We start from the raw sequence: 16,425 nt of genomic DNA on the forward strand, positions 1-16,425 counted from the left end.
AGTGGGACCCATCAGTAACAATCAGATCTGCACATTGTGCCCATCCAGCTGCTCCTGCTGCCCAGTGTAGATGCAGCATGGAGGAGGAGGGCCAGTAGAGAAGGGACGGTTAGCTGCCACAGTCTCTACCCTTAGGAAAGATGTTCAGAATAAATCTGATGCTTTACAGCTGCAGTTTGGCTATTCTTTTATGTCTTGGTTCATCTGCTATCCTTTGTAGCCATGACTTCAACTACTAGTTGGATATTCTTACTGTGTCTTACACTGCTGTTGGTAATCTTAGCATTAGCCTCAAGAAGCACTATCATTTTTATGGGTGCTTGAAATGTTTTGATTGGGAATTATCTGCACTTAAAATCAGCTTTGCTGTGTAATATTGTCTTCCACTGGCCCACACACGCTATTTTTTTTAGGTCTGGAATTGCAGCTGTGTAATAACTCAGCAGCTTTAAACCCTTCTAATATTTGCTTTGTTTCAATGCCATGTAGTTAAGAATTCCTTCTCTTCTGGCTGTCTTATATGACTTCTTTGTTTCATTACTGGCTGGGGGACTGAGAACTGTTTTGCAAAAGTATTACAACTTGCTCCTTGGTCTTGTAGAGACCTGTGTGCCCTGCGACACTTCTGGAATGCTACATTTTTTAATGTGTGTTTCTCTCTTCCGCTGCGTGGCACAGTCTCAGTGAGAATCCCTATGATGTGATTACCAAAGAGAGATTAATGAACTCAGTACCTTTCCTTTTTTCCTTGTCCCAGGATCTCACCTTTTCCCACTGGAACTCTTTAATCTCCAGAAAGGAAGTAATGAAAAATGATGGGGGAAAAAAATGTCAAGCTTTTTGTAAGTCTTGAGATGAAAAACTATCTAAATGATAATAGAAGGGTAACTGAACTTGCTCTACTTGGCCCTGCTTTGCAGGGGATGGCTGACTGTCTCCAGAGGCCCTTTCAGCCTCAACTCCCCCGATTCTGTCAGGTTAACTGCTGCTTCACGGATTTTCAATTTTCTGTCATCTCATGGGTGGACTTCTTGTACCAACTCTTGCTTGGAAAACTGTAGGTATTCCACATTTGTGGTTGTTCTAGTTTTGTCTGTCTTTGGGAAGAGAGAATTGTTCTCTCTCAAGATTAGCTGGAAGTCACCTGTATACAGTTGGCTGCTGGTGGAGGTTATCACCTGGAAAGCAGTTGTCCTCTTTACTCTTTGAGACCTGTCCTTCAAAGTAGTCCTATGTTATTGTTCGGATTCTGAAGCAGAGCAATGATCTTGCCATCATTGGCTTGATGCTTTTGGGTCTTGAGTGTTCTTATGAGGTTTTAGTTTCTGCACACATCCTTTAATGTTGAAGCTTTTTGGTGGGCAGCTGATAAACATCACTGTGTTGTGGTGCGAGAGTGAAAATGGCCGGTTGGAAGATGCGTAGGTGGTTTGAAAGCAGCTGGGTCCTGCTGGTGTAGCTGTTAGAATTAGATGGGTGTGTGGCATTTATGTAGCTGATAGTGTGGGATAAATAGATGCCTATGATAGATAACACTTTGATAAGAAATTGGCTGCAGAGCCTCTATGAGGTTAACCCAAGAATGACAGCTTGGGGTGTGTGTGTATCTGCCAGGGCAGGTTCAGTGGCAGGATGTGTTTCAGCCAAGCTTGGCTGTATGGTGCATGCTACTGCTATCTACTGTCCTCAGCCTCTGAGAGTGGGGAGAGGCTCACCAGCACTTTGTGCCAGTATTTCAGCAACTGAATCTTCTGATCTGATAGGCTCATTCTCAATCCTTGTACCTAAAGAATGTCAACTCTGCAGTTTATAGCAGCTGAAGGACACACCTCAGGGCTTGCTGGTATCACCCTGGCGCTGTTTGCAGTTGTAGAGCCTTGGGTGCATCATTACCCTCACCTCTTCTGGCCCCACTGTCATTAATGTCCCACAGAATGTTTCTGGGGCTCTAGAAGAAAATTCTAAGCAGCCCTGTCTGGGGTCACAGTGAGTGCTGCTGAGGGTCTTGGTTACAGGTCTCACCCTGCCTGTTCAAAGAAGTAGCTCTCTGCAGATGGTGGGTAGTACCTGGCTGCTGGAGTTATTACTCTCTCCTTTCTCTGGTCGTTGTTTGAGATGTTAATGTTTCTGGGGGTGTTCTGCCTTTTGTTTCTGCTTTGGAAGATTGTTAATGAAGCTGGTGGTCAGGGGAGGCATGCTCAGGTATTCTGGTTGTTAGCAACTTGGCTTAGGGAAATAGGAGCTGTACTACTGTTGGGAACTCCTGGTTTGGAAGGAGGAGTGCTGCTGTGAGGAGATTGCAGGTAAGTAGTTTTCCCTCTGCGAGACATACCCCATTTCAGAGGAGCCTTAGGATAGCCTGGTGTATGCTCCATGTGCATTGCAAGATGGGGACAGGTCTGTGAGCTGAGAAGGGTTAATACCTTCTGTTAAAGGAGTGGTGTCTGTTGGTATGAACAACTCTAATTTTAGTCGTATTTTGTAACTTTTTGTTCATTGTTTTGCATGGTACTTTCAAAACCATAATTTTGGACCTGTATGCCAATTTCCTATGTGTTTAACAAGCTTGCTGTATCATAAAGCTTTTAATCTATTTTTTAGAAAGCTAAAAGCTTCTTAACTTATATTACAATTTCACCATCTTAAAAGTATTTTATAACTACTGCTGTCCTTTGATTTGTTTCCATTTTATTTCTATTATCTTGCAGCATCTTTTATCCAAATTCTTCTTTCTTATAAATCTTGTAAGTAGGAACCAGTAGCTTTTCCTTAATTACGGTCATGCTTTTCTTTTTCCATAATCCCATATTTTATTTGTAAATTCATTCTCATTGTCTCTTGTAGCTTTTGCACTTTTACTTGAAAAAGACAAGTAATTTTTTTTGTGTGTGTTTTTGAATGGGGAGGATTGTTGGCAAAAGCAAATTAATCTGCCTGAATCAGACCCATCTTTTCTGTACTTTAGTCTGTGGTCATGTCATGAATTTCAGGACTTTGCACTAACCATGTTTTTTTTACTTAAAGCTTATTTTACAGACCTGGTGTTTGATTTGTATGCATTGTGCATGTAGTGTTTTTTTCCAACTACAGTATATTGCTGGATAGCTTATTTAGGACAAAAAAAATGGCTCATGGGAAGATGCATAAAGATTTGTACTTATTTTCTACTTAACGTCAATGAAAATTTATGAGGTAAACGTAGGTTAAATGCTAAATTTGAGAACAAAAAATTAGTAGTAGGCACTTGTCATTAAGAAATTTCCTTTAAAACAAAACAAAAAATCACCCTATCTATAAATTACAGGTATTCCAATGGCTAAAGTGTTAACATGCCTTTGTTTGCAAGGCTGACTGTGAACCTGCTGTTCCCCAGTGTCCCAGAGTTGAGACAGGAGAAGTTCTCTTTTGCTGGTAGAAGCACATAGGTGTCATTATGGCAGGCATACATATTGTCTGCTGTTTGCTTTTGTAGTTTATAAAAGTTTTGGAAATCCATGTAGCCTTAGCTAAAAAAAAAGGACACACTGTTTAAGATGTTAGTAATCTTAGAGCAAGGCTGTCCAAGGAAGAGGAAGAAAATTGGAAAAAAAAAATCACATTGAGTGCAATATATATTTTGTTTTGGTAGCTATCCTGGAAGAAAGGATGTAGCCAACAGAGAAGTGGTCTCATATCCACACAATGCTGATGTGTGAAAGGGAGACCAGAAACCTCTCCAGAAGGACATGGATTGGAGTGGTGTGGGCTGGCAGAACTGGCCTGCAGGGAGGGAGCACAGAGCTGGGCAGAACCAGGTCAGGACCTTCTGAGAGGCTCATAGAGCTTTTGTAGGATATGGGAGCAGGAGATGGCCAGCCCGTGGTAGCTGCTCTATGGGGGGCTCTCTTGTTTATTTGGCTGTTGTAGTGGTCATGTGAGGAAAGAGACCAAATTAGGAGAATGGGATTCCACAACCTTCTCTTTGTCATATGAAGCGTTCAAATGCTTTTATTATTTTTTAATAAGTATGTTTGTACAGCAAAACTGGATGAAAGCCACTTGGTATTCAGGGCAGCATGAGATGAGTTGGCTAGCTGGAAGTGAAGCACTTCCTTGGAGGTCAGTAGTAATGGCACCATTGAAATTTTTTTGTTTTTTGAAGGGAGCAAGGGAAGGTGGCTTTTCATTTTTGTGGGGACCAGAACGAGGTGAGGCAGATCCTTGCCCTTTGAGAGAGGGTAGGAAGCTAGTATTGGATATAAACTCTCCCCAGCAAAAAGTCGGGACAGTCTCTAGGATATGAAGGTCATATTGTCAGTTGTTGTCATCCTTATGAAGTAAGCAAGTTAGGTATACCCACAAATATTTCCTGAACAGAGGCACTGGCTCAAATGCAGTGAATTAATAGCTTCATGTTACCTACTAAATTGGACTTGATCTTTGTGTCCAGGATCCCATGAGCCTGTTCTGTACATTGTCACGTACAGTGAAACGCTGTTTTTTCTCTTCCCAGCTATAGCAACGCAGGCTAGTGTGGAGTTCCGCCGGAAAGGATCCCAAATGTCCACTGACACTATGGCTTCCAACCCCATGTTTGATGCAAGTGAATTCCCAGACAACTATGAAGCAGGAAGGGCAGAGGCATGCGGGACACTGTGTAGGATATTTTGTAGCAAGAAGACTGGGGAGGAAATATTACCAGCTTACCTATCCCGGTACTAACCTATCTTCCAGTTGCTTTATTGGTGTAACTTTATGGTGCAGACTAATTCCATTGAATAGCCATTCACTTGCTGTCTGAATCCTGAGTTGCCAGTTTAAAAACACCTAGCTGGCCTTCAGAGGCTGGAGGTGGGATTCCTGGCTAAACCCAGCACTGTTTTCCTCTCACGTTGTCATGATGCTGCTTTTCACTGGGTTTTCTTCAGGTTTCGGTTGAGGGAGAGTACCTTAAAGTGCCTCTAGCTGGAAGGAACTTTATCTTTGGCACTTTCTTGCCTTCTGTATTTTTATTTTTGTTGAGTTTGTTACTGAATATTGTTCAGATGGAAAAAATAAGTGTGCAGGCATAAGACTTTGTACACTTTGTTAGACCATAAAGGTTCTTGTGTTGTCAAATACCACATCACTGGGTTTGATTTTTGTAGTTGCTTTTTTTTCAACCTCTGAGTATTGAAATGCAGTAATATCCCATTATTTGAAACATTATTTGAAATTTGTGTTTGAACTACCTTTGTGTTCAGTTTTACTTCAGAGAAAATGAAGCAGTATTGCCTGTCATAGTATACCTTTTTCACAAATTTTTGTTATGTAAAATATCAAATGCTAGAGGCAGAGAATCAGTTTTAAATCATGATTCTCTCAAACTTTTCAAGTACATTTGTCCCAGATGGCACTAAAACTTCCCAGAAGACTGAAAATTTTTATTTCTTGGATGTTGTAGTATTTTTTGTTTAGATAGCTCATATTTCTCTTGGCCAGTCAGTGGGATTCCTCTGTGTCTGCAAGACCTTTGAAACAACTAAGAGGGTATACATGTTCTCTAACAAGAACCTGCAAAAGAAACTAACTGGGTAGCTGGGTTTTTGCCCTTGCTTTTTCATTTGAAGTGGTTATGGTGGTTAAGCTGGTCTGGTTTTCCAAATTGCTGATCAGTGTGTCTTGTCTGGACATCTTGTCCATTGTTCTGTCCACTGCCTCCCCCAAGATTTCACAGTATTTTTCTCTTGTTGGGGAGTTAAAATCAAGGTCTTGCTCCCACCCTTACATGGGAAGGGAGTAGTGGAGAGCAGGTGATCCACTCGTAGTATCCAGCTGGTTGTGCTTACGCGGCTCCAAGTCTGGGTGTTGCAACAAGTCAAAGATTTCAGTAAAACTGCTGCACTGGCTTTTTGTATGAAACACCTGTCATTTGTGAGGGTTTATTAAGCTGGTCAGGTGTGCTTGCCTGTGCTTAAGTAATGTAGGGGAAGATTTATATCAACGTTTCCTAGTTCTGTTTTTGAAACTTACTCTATTTTATGTAGACAAGATCAAATAGTGGCTGCAGAATCGTGTGGGATTCAGATGATTTTATGTGCAAATAATTAAATCTTATCTTTCTTTGTCAGATTTTACATGCTTTTAATTCAGGGTTTGCAGATAGCAGATTTCGTTTGCCACCCAGTTCTTGCCAGTGTTATTCTAAACTCCCCTCCTCTGTTCTGCTGTGACCTGAAAGGCATTGATGTTGTGGTTCCCTACTTCATTTCAGCTCTGGAGACAATTTTACCTGACAGGTAAATTGCCATTTCTGTATAAACGTTATCAGAGATGTTGGGAGGTGTTTGTCTTTTGTCATTCTTGCATAATTTCACCAAAGGAATTCTGCAATGTGGGGCCCACCGTGTGTATTCAGTGGTGATAATAGCAACACTGTGTAAACTCAAATTTTCAGTTTTGTTTAATGCAGTTTTCTTTAAAGCAATAACAGTGCTTATTTTAAATGAAATAAAAATTAGCTGCATATTCATTGGGCCAAAGCAGTGCCTTTAAGAATAGGAAAATATATTGAAATATGTCAAATGTATTGAAAGCCTATTGATTTTAAAGTAAACTTTCACAAGATATTAATTAGTGGCTGTTAATTAGTGCAGTGTATTCAATAAGTCAGTAATCTTATGTGTCATTAAATGGAAAAGTTGATAATTTAGACTGATGAAGTTGGAGTAGGTTCGTATCAGAGCTTTATAGATTTCTGAATGTTTTGCTAAGTTAGGCACTTAATAGTAGTCTCTACATGCCTTCTTCAGTGTATGTGTTGTGTCTTGGTACCATGTTTCATTTTGATGTTAGGCATTTAGACAAAAAGCATTATTTATCTCCTGGGCTTAAATATGAGCCGCTGATTCTTTTGGATAGGTCTTGGAAAGAAACAGCTACATTGCATACTGCAAATTACTTAAGACAGTTGAGTGGGTGCATATTTGATATTAAATTAGTTGCATTCAGCTCCACATTTTGTGAAAGGTTGATTGACTGTCTGATGCTTTGATTTGCAGGGAACTCTCAAAGTTTAAAATCTATGTAAACCCCACAGAGCTAAGAAGAGCTTCCATTAACATCTTGCTGTCTCTGTTGCCTCTCCCTCATCATTTTGGAACAATAAAGTCTGAGGTAGTATATTTATCACTATGTTTTGTGTTCCATTTTTCTTTCCCTGGGAGTGGGATTTGGATGGGTTGTGGGTTTTGGGTGTTTTTTTTAGCACCAGAACTCTTCCAGTGAACGTGAAAGAGTGAGACCATATTGCAGGGTGTCAGTAGCAGTGTGTGCTGTGAATGTTGGCTTTTGAAACCCTGCTGACATGATCTTTAATTGATACTGAAATAAGTGTATTTTTTCTTCAGGTTGTCCTGGAAGGGAAATTCAGCAATGACGAAAGCTCAGCATATGATAAACCAGTAACATTCCTGTCCTTGAAGCTGAGGCTTGTGAACATCCTTATAGGAGCTTTGCAAACGGAAACTGATCCAAACAACACTCAAATGATACTAGGTTATTTCAGCTTTTTAATTTATTAACTGTGTTATAGAAATGTCTGTCTTAATCTGTCCTGGAGTAATATGGGTTATTAGTGATATGTTGCTTTGCAAGAAGAAGGTTTAATTTCCTGGCAAGTTGTCATATGTGTCATATTCCCTCATACTATGAAAATACCTTAAAAAGCCTCAAATTTTTGTTAATCTCTCTCTTTTCTCTCTTTTTATGTGGGGTAGTACTAGAAAAGTAGAAGCAAAAAAAAAAGCACATTCTAGCACAGAAAGTCAGTCATAACTGGAAATGGAAGTAGGCAAAAATGTCGTAATTTTAGGAAGGATTCCTGACTAACGGATTTCAGAGAAAACCTTAGGTTTTGGCACGGTTAAGCCTAAGAAACGTATTGACAAACTAATGACTGGTCATGCAGCATTGGCAAAATACAGATGACATTTCTTTAGTGGTGTGTAAATCCTCAGACAAAATGCAAAATGGAATAGTGTGGAGCTGCACTATGCACAGTTTGGCAAACTGTTCTCAAGGTAGTGAGTGGATTCACGTTATTCTGAACACTCAGAAAGGAAGCAGAAGGTGAAAACTCAGTGCATAATCTGTCAAGTTAAATATGTTTTCAGATAAGTACCAATGTACATGCCTATTATTCTTACTTGTCCCCCCTTATTCTTCTCTTTTTAGAAGTGCTCTTTCAACATGACGGTATTCTTGCCCTTATGCTTTCCTTTTTTCTGTTTAAAAAGGCAACAGTCTTGTGGTGTGAGAGGAGTGTCTGCCTTGTTCTGGGAGGCAGATAGTTTACCTGCTTAACAGGGGAGGGCAAGAAAATGACTCATAGTTAAAGGAAAGGGAACAAATCCAAGTCTAAAGACTTCTGGAAAGTTATCTTGCAATAGTTTAATCAGTTTCTTTTCTCTCAGAAGACTAGAGTAGAATAATTTGAAAGAATAATTTGCACCCAGTGCTGGTGAAGGGGTGAGAATATCTATGGCTGCCAAGTGAAACCCTTAGAGCATTGGTGCACCTGAGGTTGTCCCACCTCCAGTACTGTGTCTGACACCTCAGGGTGATGCTCTGTTCAAAGCATTTTTAACATTGCTGAAAGCACTCTGTCTCAACTTTCATCTGCTTCAAATGGCTAAGCTCAAAGCAAGTCCTGTGTTTTAATAAGAGATTTTATGAAACAGGACTCCAAACCTCTACGTTAGACCTTCTGTGCTGGTTGGTAACTTTCAGTGGTGAATTCTTCTGTAGTCCATAGTTACCTTCTTCTATCTGATTCTGCAGGTGCAATGTTAAATATTGTTCAGGATTCAGCACTGCTAGAAGCCATTGGCTGTCAGATGGAAACAGTGAGTATTTTTGTTTATGAAGTTGCTTCTTCAGAAAGAATGCATTCCTCACTTTACCTGCTACTGAGAGGGGCCCAGGTAGCATCTTGAGGTTTGGTCTCCTGTATGAGCATGGGGAACTCAAAAAATTTTCTCGTCTCTCTAAACTGCCTTTCACTCTGCAGAATGGTGGTGAAAACAACCTCTTCAAAAGCCACAGTCGCACGAACAGCGGCATTAGCACTGCAAGCGGTGGCAGCACGGAGCCCACGACACCTGACAGTGAGCGGCCAGCACAGGCCCTCCTGAGGGATTATGGTAAGGATAGCTCTTTGGAAAACCCTAGCACGGTATGCCAGGTTGATGATTCCTGGGTTTTTCTGTTCCAGTTGTGGCTAAAGGATTAATGTGCCCAGTGTTTGAAGCCAGGGAAATAGCCCAGCTGTGTGCTGCAAGCCTGCATTCACATTTGCCTTTCCAGTGGCTGTCTTAACCCTACTAAAGGACTCTAAACGTTTTCAAAATTAGAATGTAAAAGCTTATGAAAAAGGTGTTTGCAGACTTTGTTTTCAAGACACTTCATTTCTGTCAACAAGAATGGTATATATGTTCACCAAGTGTAAATTAATTTCTTCATTAGTTTTGATAGCATTCCAAATGCTTGCCTGACCTCTGCAGCACCTTTTCTTAAACCACATTTAAAGAACATTTCAGGGACTCTGGCTTTTATAGAGCAAGTAAGCAGAAGGCTTGTGATACGTCATACACTGTAACAATAGAATTTAGGAATTAACTTTATTTTGCTGTGTGTTGTACTGTCTGTTTTTTACTCTCTGTAGTAAAATCCATGTTCTAAATCTGTGTGTGGTAAGCTGGCTGACTGTCAAGATCCTGCAATTTCATTTGCTCCTTTGATCTTCAATTTAACTGATGTTGGCCAATTAAATGTGAGAACAAAGCACCTTTATTCTATTGTAGCCTAGACTGACAATTCTGTCATCACCAACCAAAAATGTTTGGCGGTGTTTTTTTCTTCTAGATCTGTAAATAGCCAGAGGAGGGAGATTATCAGAAAAGGCTTCAGTATATTCTAGGGATTCATAAAAACCTGTTGGTGCTTTCCCTTTTCCCAAAGATTTGCTTGTTTGAAATTATCAAAGCGCTAGTTTTCTGCACACTATTTGAATTGTGTGTTTAATTTATGTGGTTTTTCATTTATAAGTGCATGTAAAAATACTCATTTGTAAAATTTAAAAGATCTTCTAAATATTTGAATTGCAGTCTTCATACCATGACATAACTTAAAATACATTTTTGTAGTGTATTCATTTTCTTGGATTTTTACAATTTCTTGGGCACAGAAGGTAAGGTTGTAACAAGCTTATGAACACAAAAGAATCGGTGTTTCCACAGGATTCTTCAGACAAGAGAAAATTGAAAACATGATGGTCTATTGTTACTGTTTAGCCATAGTAAACTCTTGAGTCTGCTCCTGGTGTGACACTGGACATAGTTCTTAAGTGTTAAATAAGGTAATTTAAATTTTGGGAAGGATATGACTTAGTTCTCATGTCTCGTTATGACTACTCATTGACCAGTTTTTTTATTTCTGACATTAATTTGCGTACTTCAGTTTTAACAAATACGGATAGTATTTATGTTTCATAGTATTTTGAAGTGAGGACAACTGATAGTTAAAACACTTCCTATTTTTAATTTTCAGTTAAAGGTTCAAGGACACAGAAGGTTAAAAAGAATCATTTCTCTAGCACTGATTCTTTCATTATCTGTGTCTATTGAACTAGTGCAGCTTTTGATAAACATTAGTGTGGATTGAATGGTTAACATCTGACACAGATATCTGAAATGACATGTTCTCCTTAGTTCCTCAGTGCAGCTACTAAAGTTTAATGTACATTACCAAAGCATGTCTTTTCCAGAAACTAAAAGATGTAACGTGACAGACAATTTAAGTACAATAGCAAAACCTGAAGCTGGCTATTCTGCTGCTGAAATGCAGCAGAGCTGTGGGATTATTCAGAATGTCTAAAAAATCAAATTGACCTAACTGGTCCGAATGGGTTTGTATAATGTCTGGAGAGCACATGAGGGAGTTAGCCTGTGCAAAAGGCATCAACCAGTTTCAAGATAGTTAGGGTTTATTTTATGTCTGTATTGTGTCTGCTTTGCCTTGTGCCCGTGCTTTGCTTTTTGTCACTAATGCTTAGTTATTTTTCCTCCCTGTGGTGTGTGGTTTTGGGGTTATATCCTAGCTCTTCATACAGATACAGCTGCTGGATTGCTGATCCGCAGCATTCACCTGGTAACCCAAAGGCTCAACTCCCAGTGGAGGCAGGACATGAGTATCTCTCTGGCTGCCCTGGAGCTGCTCTCTGGACTGGCAAAGGTGAGATGTGCAGGTTGATGTGCTCTGGCCCCTTCTCACAGGGTGGTTGTGGTCCTGCTGCCTTGGGTGAAAGTCATGCCACAAACAGATTCTGTGGCTGAGTTTGTCAGCAACTATTCTGTTTGGCAGTGAGAAAGAAACAGTACTGCTGTTGTAGGTAATTTTCTCCCACAGTGTAAACACACTGTGGCTCAAAGGAAATGTAGCCTGGGAGTGCTTTTTAGCTGAAACTTCTGTTGTACCATTTTTTCCCCTTCCCTCTCATCTTGGAAATAATTTCTAGAGCTTGATAAAATGTAGTGTATTGCTAATAGGAAGTGTACTTAGAGCAGCCATGATAACCTGGTGTGACAATTCAGCATTTCCTGTCATAATCCCTCAGGAACTCAACAGATCTTTTTTAATGTGTGTCTCAGGCAGTTTTTAAAACATTAAGTCAGCACTGAGCCATATTGGTCTGGGTGTTTATTCTCTGCTGCAGTAGCATGAAGTGAAGAATGTATTTGAAAGTGTTCTGAAATGAATTAATGTGCATTATTGGATCTTATAGAGTACCATACAGAACCAGGGCATTCTGCAGCTTGTGTGGTTAAGCCAGGGTCTTCTTGGTTGGTTTTTTTTTTCTTCCAGGATTATGAGAACGTGGAAATATATTATCTTTACACGTGTCCCCAGATTAATGTTAAATATTGTAGTCTTTGTATAATTCTCATGCAACTGAGGTAGTTCTTGCCCTGGAATATATTTCCCCTTTACAATAAAGTGGGAAGAAATAGATCACTTCCTCCTGTGAAACTACTGTGGGGACTTGTTCTGTCTTTGGAGGTGACATGCCCCAAAGCCTTTCTCAGGTAGGGGCTGTTCCCCTGTCTTGTGTCTGTTCAGCACCAGGCTATCAGTGGGACTTAGAAAAGTCAAAAATCTTGTTTCTTGCAGGAGTTTTCTTGCTGGTTTACAAACCTGCCTTTCATAAGCTCATCTTGAGGGGACTCTGTTGTAGATCAAGAGCTTCTGAAGGATGTTTAGCTAAATCCTGGGGCTCTGAATTGTCACTCCCATTTGTGGAGTACAGCTGACAGGCTTCAGTGCTGGCACCAGCAAGTCCATCCACCTTCCTTCTTGGATAAGCGTGGTCAGATGCTGCAGAGTAGAAAAATCCATCTTTTCCTATGCTGAGTCACAAGCCATGAATAAGAGAGAAAGTTCTTTAGCCTTACAGTGCAGATCCTCATGGCTCGTTGTGCTGTTCCCCGACCTTCTTATCTGGAGCCTTGCTCTCTGCAGCCCTGAGCTGGGAAAGAAGCAGAGAGAGGTGTTTGCAGTGAGTTGTGGGAAAGAGGTTATGGAGTTTTTATCAGTCTGCTTGTCCTGGGGTGGCTTTTTTTGTTCCTTTTACTAGTGGTAAAAGTTACTGTGCTGAGAATACGTCTAGGGGAAAGTTACTTGAGCAAAATGAAACCCTATGGAAGGAAGAGGTAGCAGTGAGTGGGTTCTTGGAGATACAGAATGGGTTGCTAGAGCTGAAGAAGAGGCATTTGTGGGGGAAAAAAGTTTTAATACTGCAAATTCAGCTTACATGTGGTTTCTTACCAAGCCACACTGGTACCATGCCTGCCCTTTGAAACCAAGCTATGCAATATGGTCACACCTCAGTGCAGCATTTCCTTACTTTTAGTTTCAATATCCATCACTGTTAAATAATTTTACCTGCAATTTTAAACTGTAATCAGAAAAGAGCTCAAATGTTTATTGCTGTTTCTTGAAACTGCATTTAGAAATGTTTTCAAGAACTGGTTCTCTCTCTAAGATGTTGTGGAGGAATTCTCACGCTGTCGCCCTCGTTGACGCAGGTGAAGGTGGCGGTTGATCCCGCGGATCGGAAGCGCGCCATCAGCTCCGTGTGCAGCTACATCGTGTACCAGTGCAGCCGCCCAGCCCCGCTGCACTCCCGGGACCTGCACTCCATGATCGTGGCAGCTTTCCAGTGCCTCTGTGTGTGGCTGACGGAGCACCCCGACATGCTGGATGAGAAGGTCAGAGTCTCCCACGGATAGATTGAGTGCTGCATCTGAAATGCCTTTTGTGCCTAACCTGTCTGTTCTCAATACTTTAAAATAGTGTGGTTTGCTTAGCTTTCTTAAGAATTTAAAAAATAGTTTCTGTGCAATATACTTCTGAACTTTAGTTCCTGATCGTTATTTGCTACAGTTTTTGGCTTTAAAATTACCTGTATAGTTATAGGAGTGTCTCAGTCTTTCTTCTTGCTTTGTGGAACTGAAAAAAGAGAGAAGAAAAACTTGGAGAAACCCCATTAATTTCTGTATTTCTCTTTTGGTTATCCCATAGCTACTTGTTGCAAGTAGCCGTGACTCTCCTCATTTCTCAGCTCTTACCTGACTAAAGCATTTTCTAGGCTTAACAGAATTCCTTTGATGCTAATATTTTGATAATAAGAGTTTGATTCACCAATTTTCTAGAAACTGAAGCATAGCTCAGGATAAGGTGGAATTTACTTGGGAAGCTTGAGAAGCAAAGGAAATGAGACATGTTTTCAATTGCCTTCTGCCCTGCTGTTCAATAAAAAATGAAAAAATTTGAACGCACATTTTCATTGTTGGTCTCTTTCAAAGCAAACATAGTGATCTTGCTGTGTTTTTGTAGATAATAGATATATATGTATTATGTCATTTTGTTATCTTTCTAGATAGAGCATTACATATCTTTATATTTTGTTTATTCTGTAACATATAGAAATATATATATATTTTTTAAAAAGAAGATGATTGAAAACTCACAAGCAGAACTTCATTTAAAGATGCTTTCTGCTCGTGCTTTGGAGTGCTGACTGGCATGGCAGTAAGTGACTGTGATAGGATAGGTTCCCTGGATGTGGCACAGGTTGTGTTTAGTCAGTTGCATAATGCTTTATTCCATTTCATTATGGTCTTTTTTATTTCAATTACCACTATAAGGAGATAGTGTTACATACTGTGTGCGTTATGTCCTGGACACTGAGTAGCTCATTCCTGAGTCATGATAGTCAGATGAGAACCTTTCTCTACATTTGCAAGTATTAAAAATGCAGCTTTCCAGGTGCCTCATCTGACATTTGCTTTAAATTTCACGTGCTGTATTGCTACTCTGCTGCAATTCTTTGTGGCCAGTCTTTTCAGCTCAATGCTGGTTAATTTTACTCTGTTAGAGAACTTTGATTTTTCTCTTCACCTTTTATTCTATATCAACAATGATTATAAGGAAGGACAAAGGCCAAGACACAGAACCCTGTCTGGTTTCTGGTGGTACAACCCGACCAGTTGTGTTCAGTTTTAATCACTTATTTATTCAGGAGAAGTATTTCTTTATTATTTTGTAGCTCAAGCCATGAGATCCGAACCTTTGCTGTAGCAATCTGAATATTTTCAGCGGGTGATTTTGTTCTGCACAGCACTGGTGTGTCATATCTGTAGTTCTACTGAGTGTTGGCCTCTCCTGTAATAGATTTGTTGAAGCTTTTACAATGTACTTTTAGAATGTTCTTATTTTTCTCTTGGTGAATTAGATACCATGATGTATTTTACTAATGAAATACTGATGTATTTTATTAATGATGTTGGCAATTGAAAAATTTGGAAAAGGATTTCTTGCAGCTTTCCAGATGAGTTTGTTCTTAGTGTGTTTAGAACTTCTGCAGAGAGTTCTAGAAATACACTTATCTCTTAAAGCATGTTTACATTTTTCTGTTGCATTCATAATAGTCCTCTTGCCAGTTTGCTATACATGTAATGAAATACATTGTGTGTATTTATCCATTCAGAGAACTTTTTATCATTTTTACCATTACCATAGAATATAAATAGATAATATAAGTACACATCTGTAAACAGAAAAAATACCAGTTCTATAGCAAACATGATCTCATTTTAACAGTGTAGGAGTAATCTTCTGCCTTTAAAAAGCTCATATTACAAGCAGTGTTTTTTTTTTACTTAATGATATATCACTGTTTTCCTGAGGTTTTGTATATGTTTATCCAAGTGCTTCACAGTGGTTCTTGTGTTTTAGGATTGTTTAAAAGAGGTACTGGAGATTGTGGAGCTGGGCATTTCAGGGAGTAAATCCAAAAACAGTGAACAGGAGGTCAAGTACAAAGGAGATAAGGAGCCAAACCCTGCATCCATGCGAGTGAAGGATGCTGCTGAAGCTACACTGACATGGTATGTAATTTGTCAGAGCATCTTTAATGTTTAGTATTGCCTTGTCTGAGTGTGTTTAACAGGGAGTTTGCAGCTGGTGGTCCCTGATGTAACAAGAGCGTTTAAGAAGTTGGGCAGAAGTTCCCTGTCTGTCCTTTGGGCAGGACTGTGCAGTGCCTTAGATCTCTCCCCTCCCCTTGCAGGTGTTAACAGAAAACAGATCCCTCTGATCACTGTTTTCCCCTCCTGCCTCCTCTCTTCCCTGTACAGCAAAACCCAAACCCTCCTTCAGCTGTGGTGTTCTGTTCCTGGCCAGGCCTCTCTGCAGACAGCAATTCCTTCTCTCCTTCACTTACCCCAGTGATCTTGTCTTCCTATTTCCTCTTCTCCTCAGCCTGACAACATATGCTGTCCCCACCCTGGTTAGAAAACTGGTGACACTGTGTGACAGCAGGGAATGGCACATGCAGCACATGTATGCTGCAGCAGGATCGGATGGCTTCCTGCCCACAGCATTGGGCTTGATTAATGTATTTGAGAGGTTCTGCTGGAAATGCAGTAACAGATAATGTGTGGGTTGGGGAAGGGAAGCACAGAGGAAAATTGGGATTTGCTCCAGAGAAGTTGGAAAGCCCTGTGTTACGGGCTGAACAGCAATAGTGGCAGACAGGACAGATTGAGGATGGGGAGGATAAATATGTTCTGCAAAAGGCAATAGCTGGTTTCTTTTTTGCTCTGCTTCAGAACCAACTGTTGTGAACATTACTGTTAGTAAAAACAACTGTGTAATTTCCAAGAAAAAGCAACTACTCATTGGAACTTGTGAACAAATCTGTATTGTTGCCTGAGAGTGTTTATTTTAATTTAGAGAGGTGAAACTGTTTTCACAGTAAAGTGGAAAAGTGGCGGGGGGGGTGGGGCAATCAATAGACTTACTTTTGCTCTGGGTGTTAAGGGTGGTAAAGTCCTGACTTAGATCATG

General features: G+C 40.1%; 1 protein-coding gene across 4 annotated transcripts in view; it reads left to right on the plus strand.

The window, feature by feature from the left end:
• The window catches only part of RALGAPB (Ral GTPase activating protein non-catalytic subunit beta), a 62,973-nt gene that overhangs the window by 24,685 nt on the left and 21,863 nt on the right, over positions 1 to 16,425 (plus strand). Inside the window, exons 10-19 of one of the 4 annotated variants that reach the window (XM_041398187.1) lie at positions 2,709 to 2,744; positions 4,493 to 4,694; positions 6,090 to 6,257; positions 7,020 to 7,134; positions 7,368 to 7,515; positions 8,800 to 8,864; positions 9,029 to 9,161; positions 11,117 to 11,250; positions 13,101 to 13,283; positions 15,313 to 15,464. In XM_041398187.1, the coding sequence (XP_041254121.1) occupies positions 2,709 to 2,744; positions 4,493 to 4,694; positions 6,090 to 6,257; positions 7,020 to 7,134; positions 7,368 to 7,515; positions 8,800 to 8,864; positions 9,029 to 9,161; positions 11,117 to 11,250; positions 13,101 to 13,283; positions 15,313 to 15,464 (1,336 nt within the window). The remainder of the gene's footprint in view (positions 1 to 2,708; positions 2,745 to 4,492; positions 4,695 to 6,089; positions 6,258 to 7,019; positions 7,135 to 7,367; positions 7,516 to 8,799; positions 8,865 to 9,028; positions 9,162 to 11,116; positions 11,251 to 13,100; positions 13,284 to 15,312; positions 15,465 to 16,425) is intronic. The other 3 variants (XM_041398188.1, XM_041398189.1, XM_041398190.1) reach the window with 3 other exon arrangements.

This window comes from Onychostruthus taczanowskii, unplaced genomic scaffold (genome assembly GCF_017590055.1).
Source record: "Onychostruthus taczanowskii isolate IOZ18803 unplaced genomic scaffold, ASM1759005v1 scaffold142, whole genome shotgun sequence".
In the NCBI taxonomy this organism is placed as follows: Eukaryota; Metazoa; Chordata; class Aves; order Passeriformes; family Passeridae; genus Onychostruthus; species Onychostruthus taczanowskii.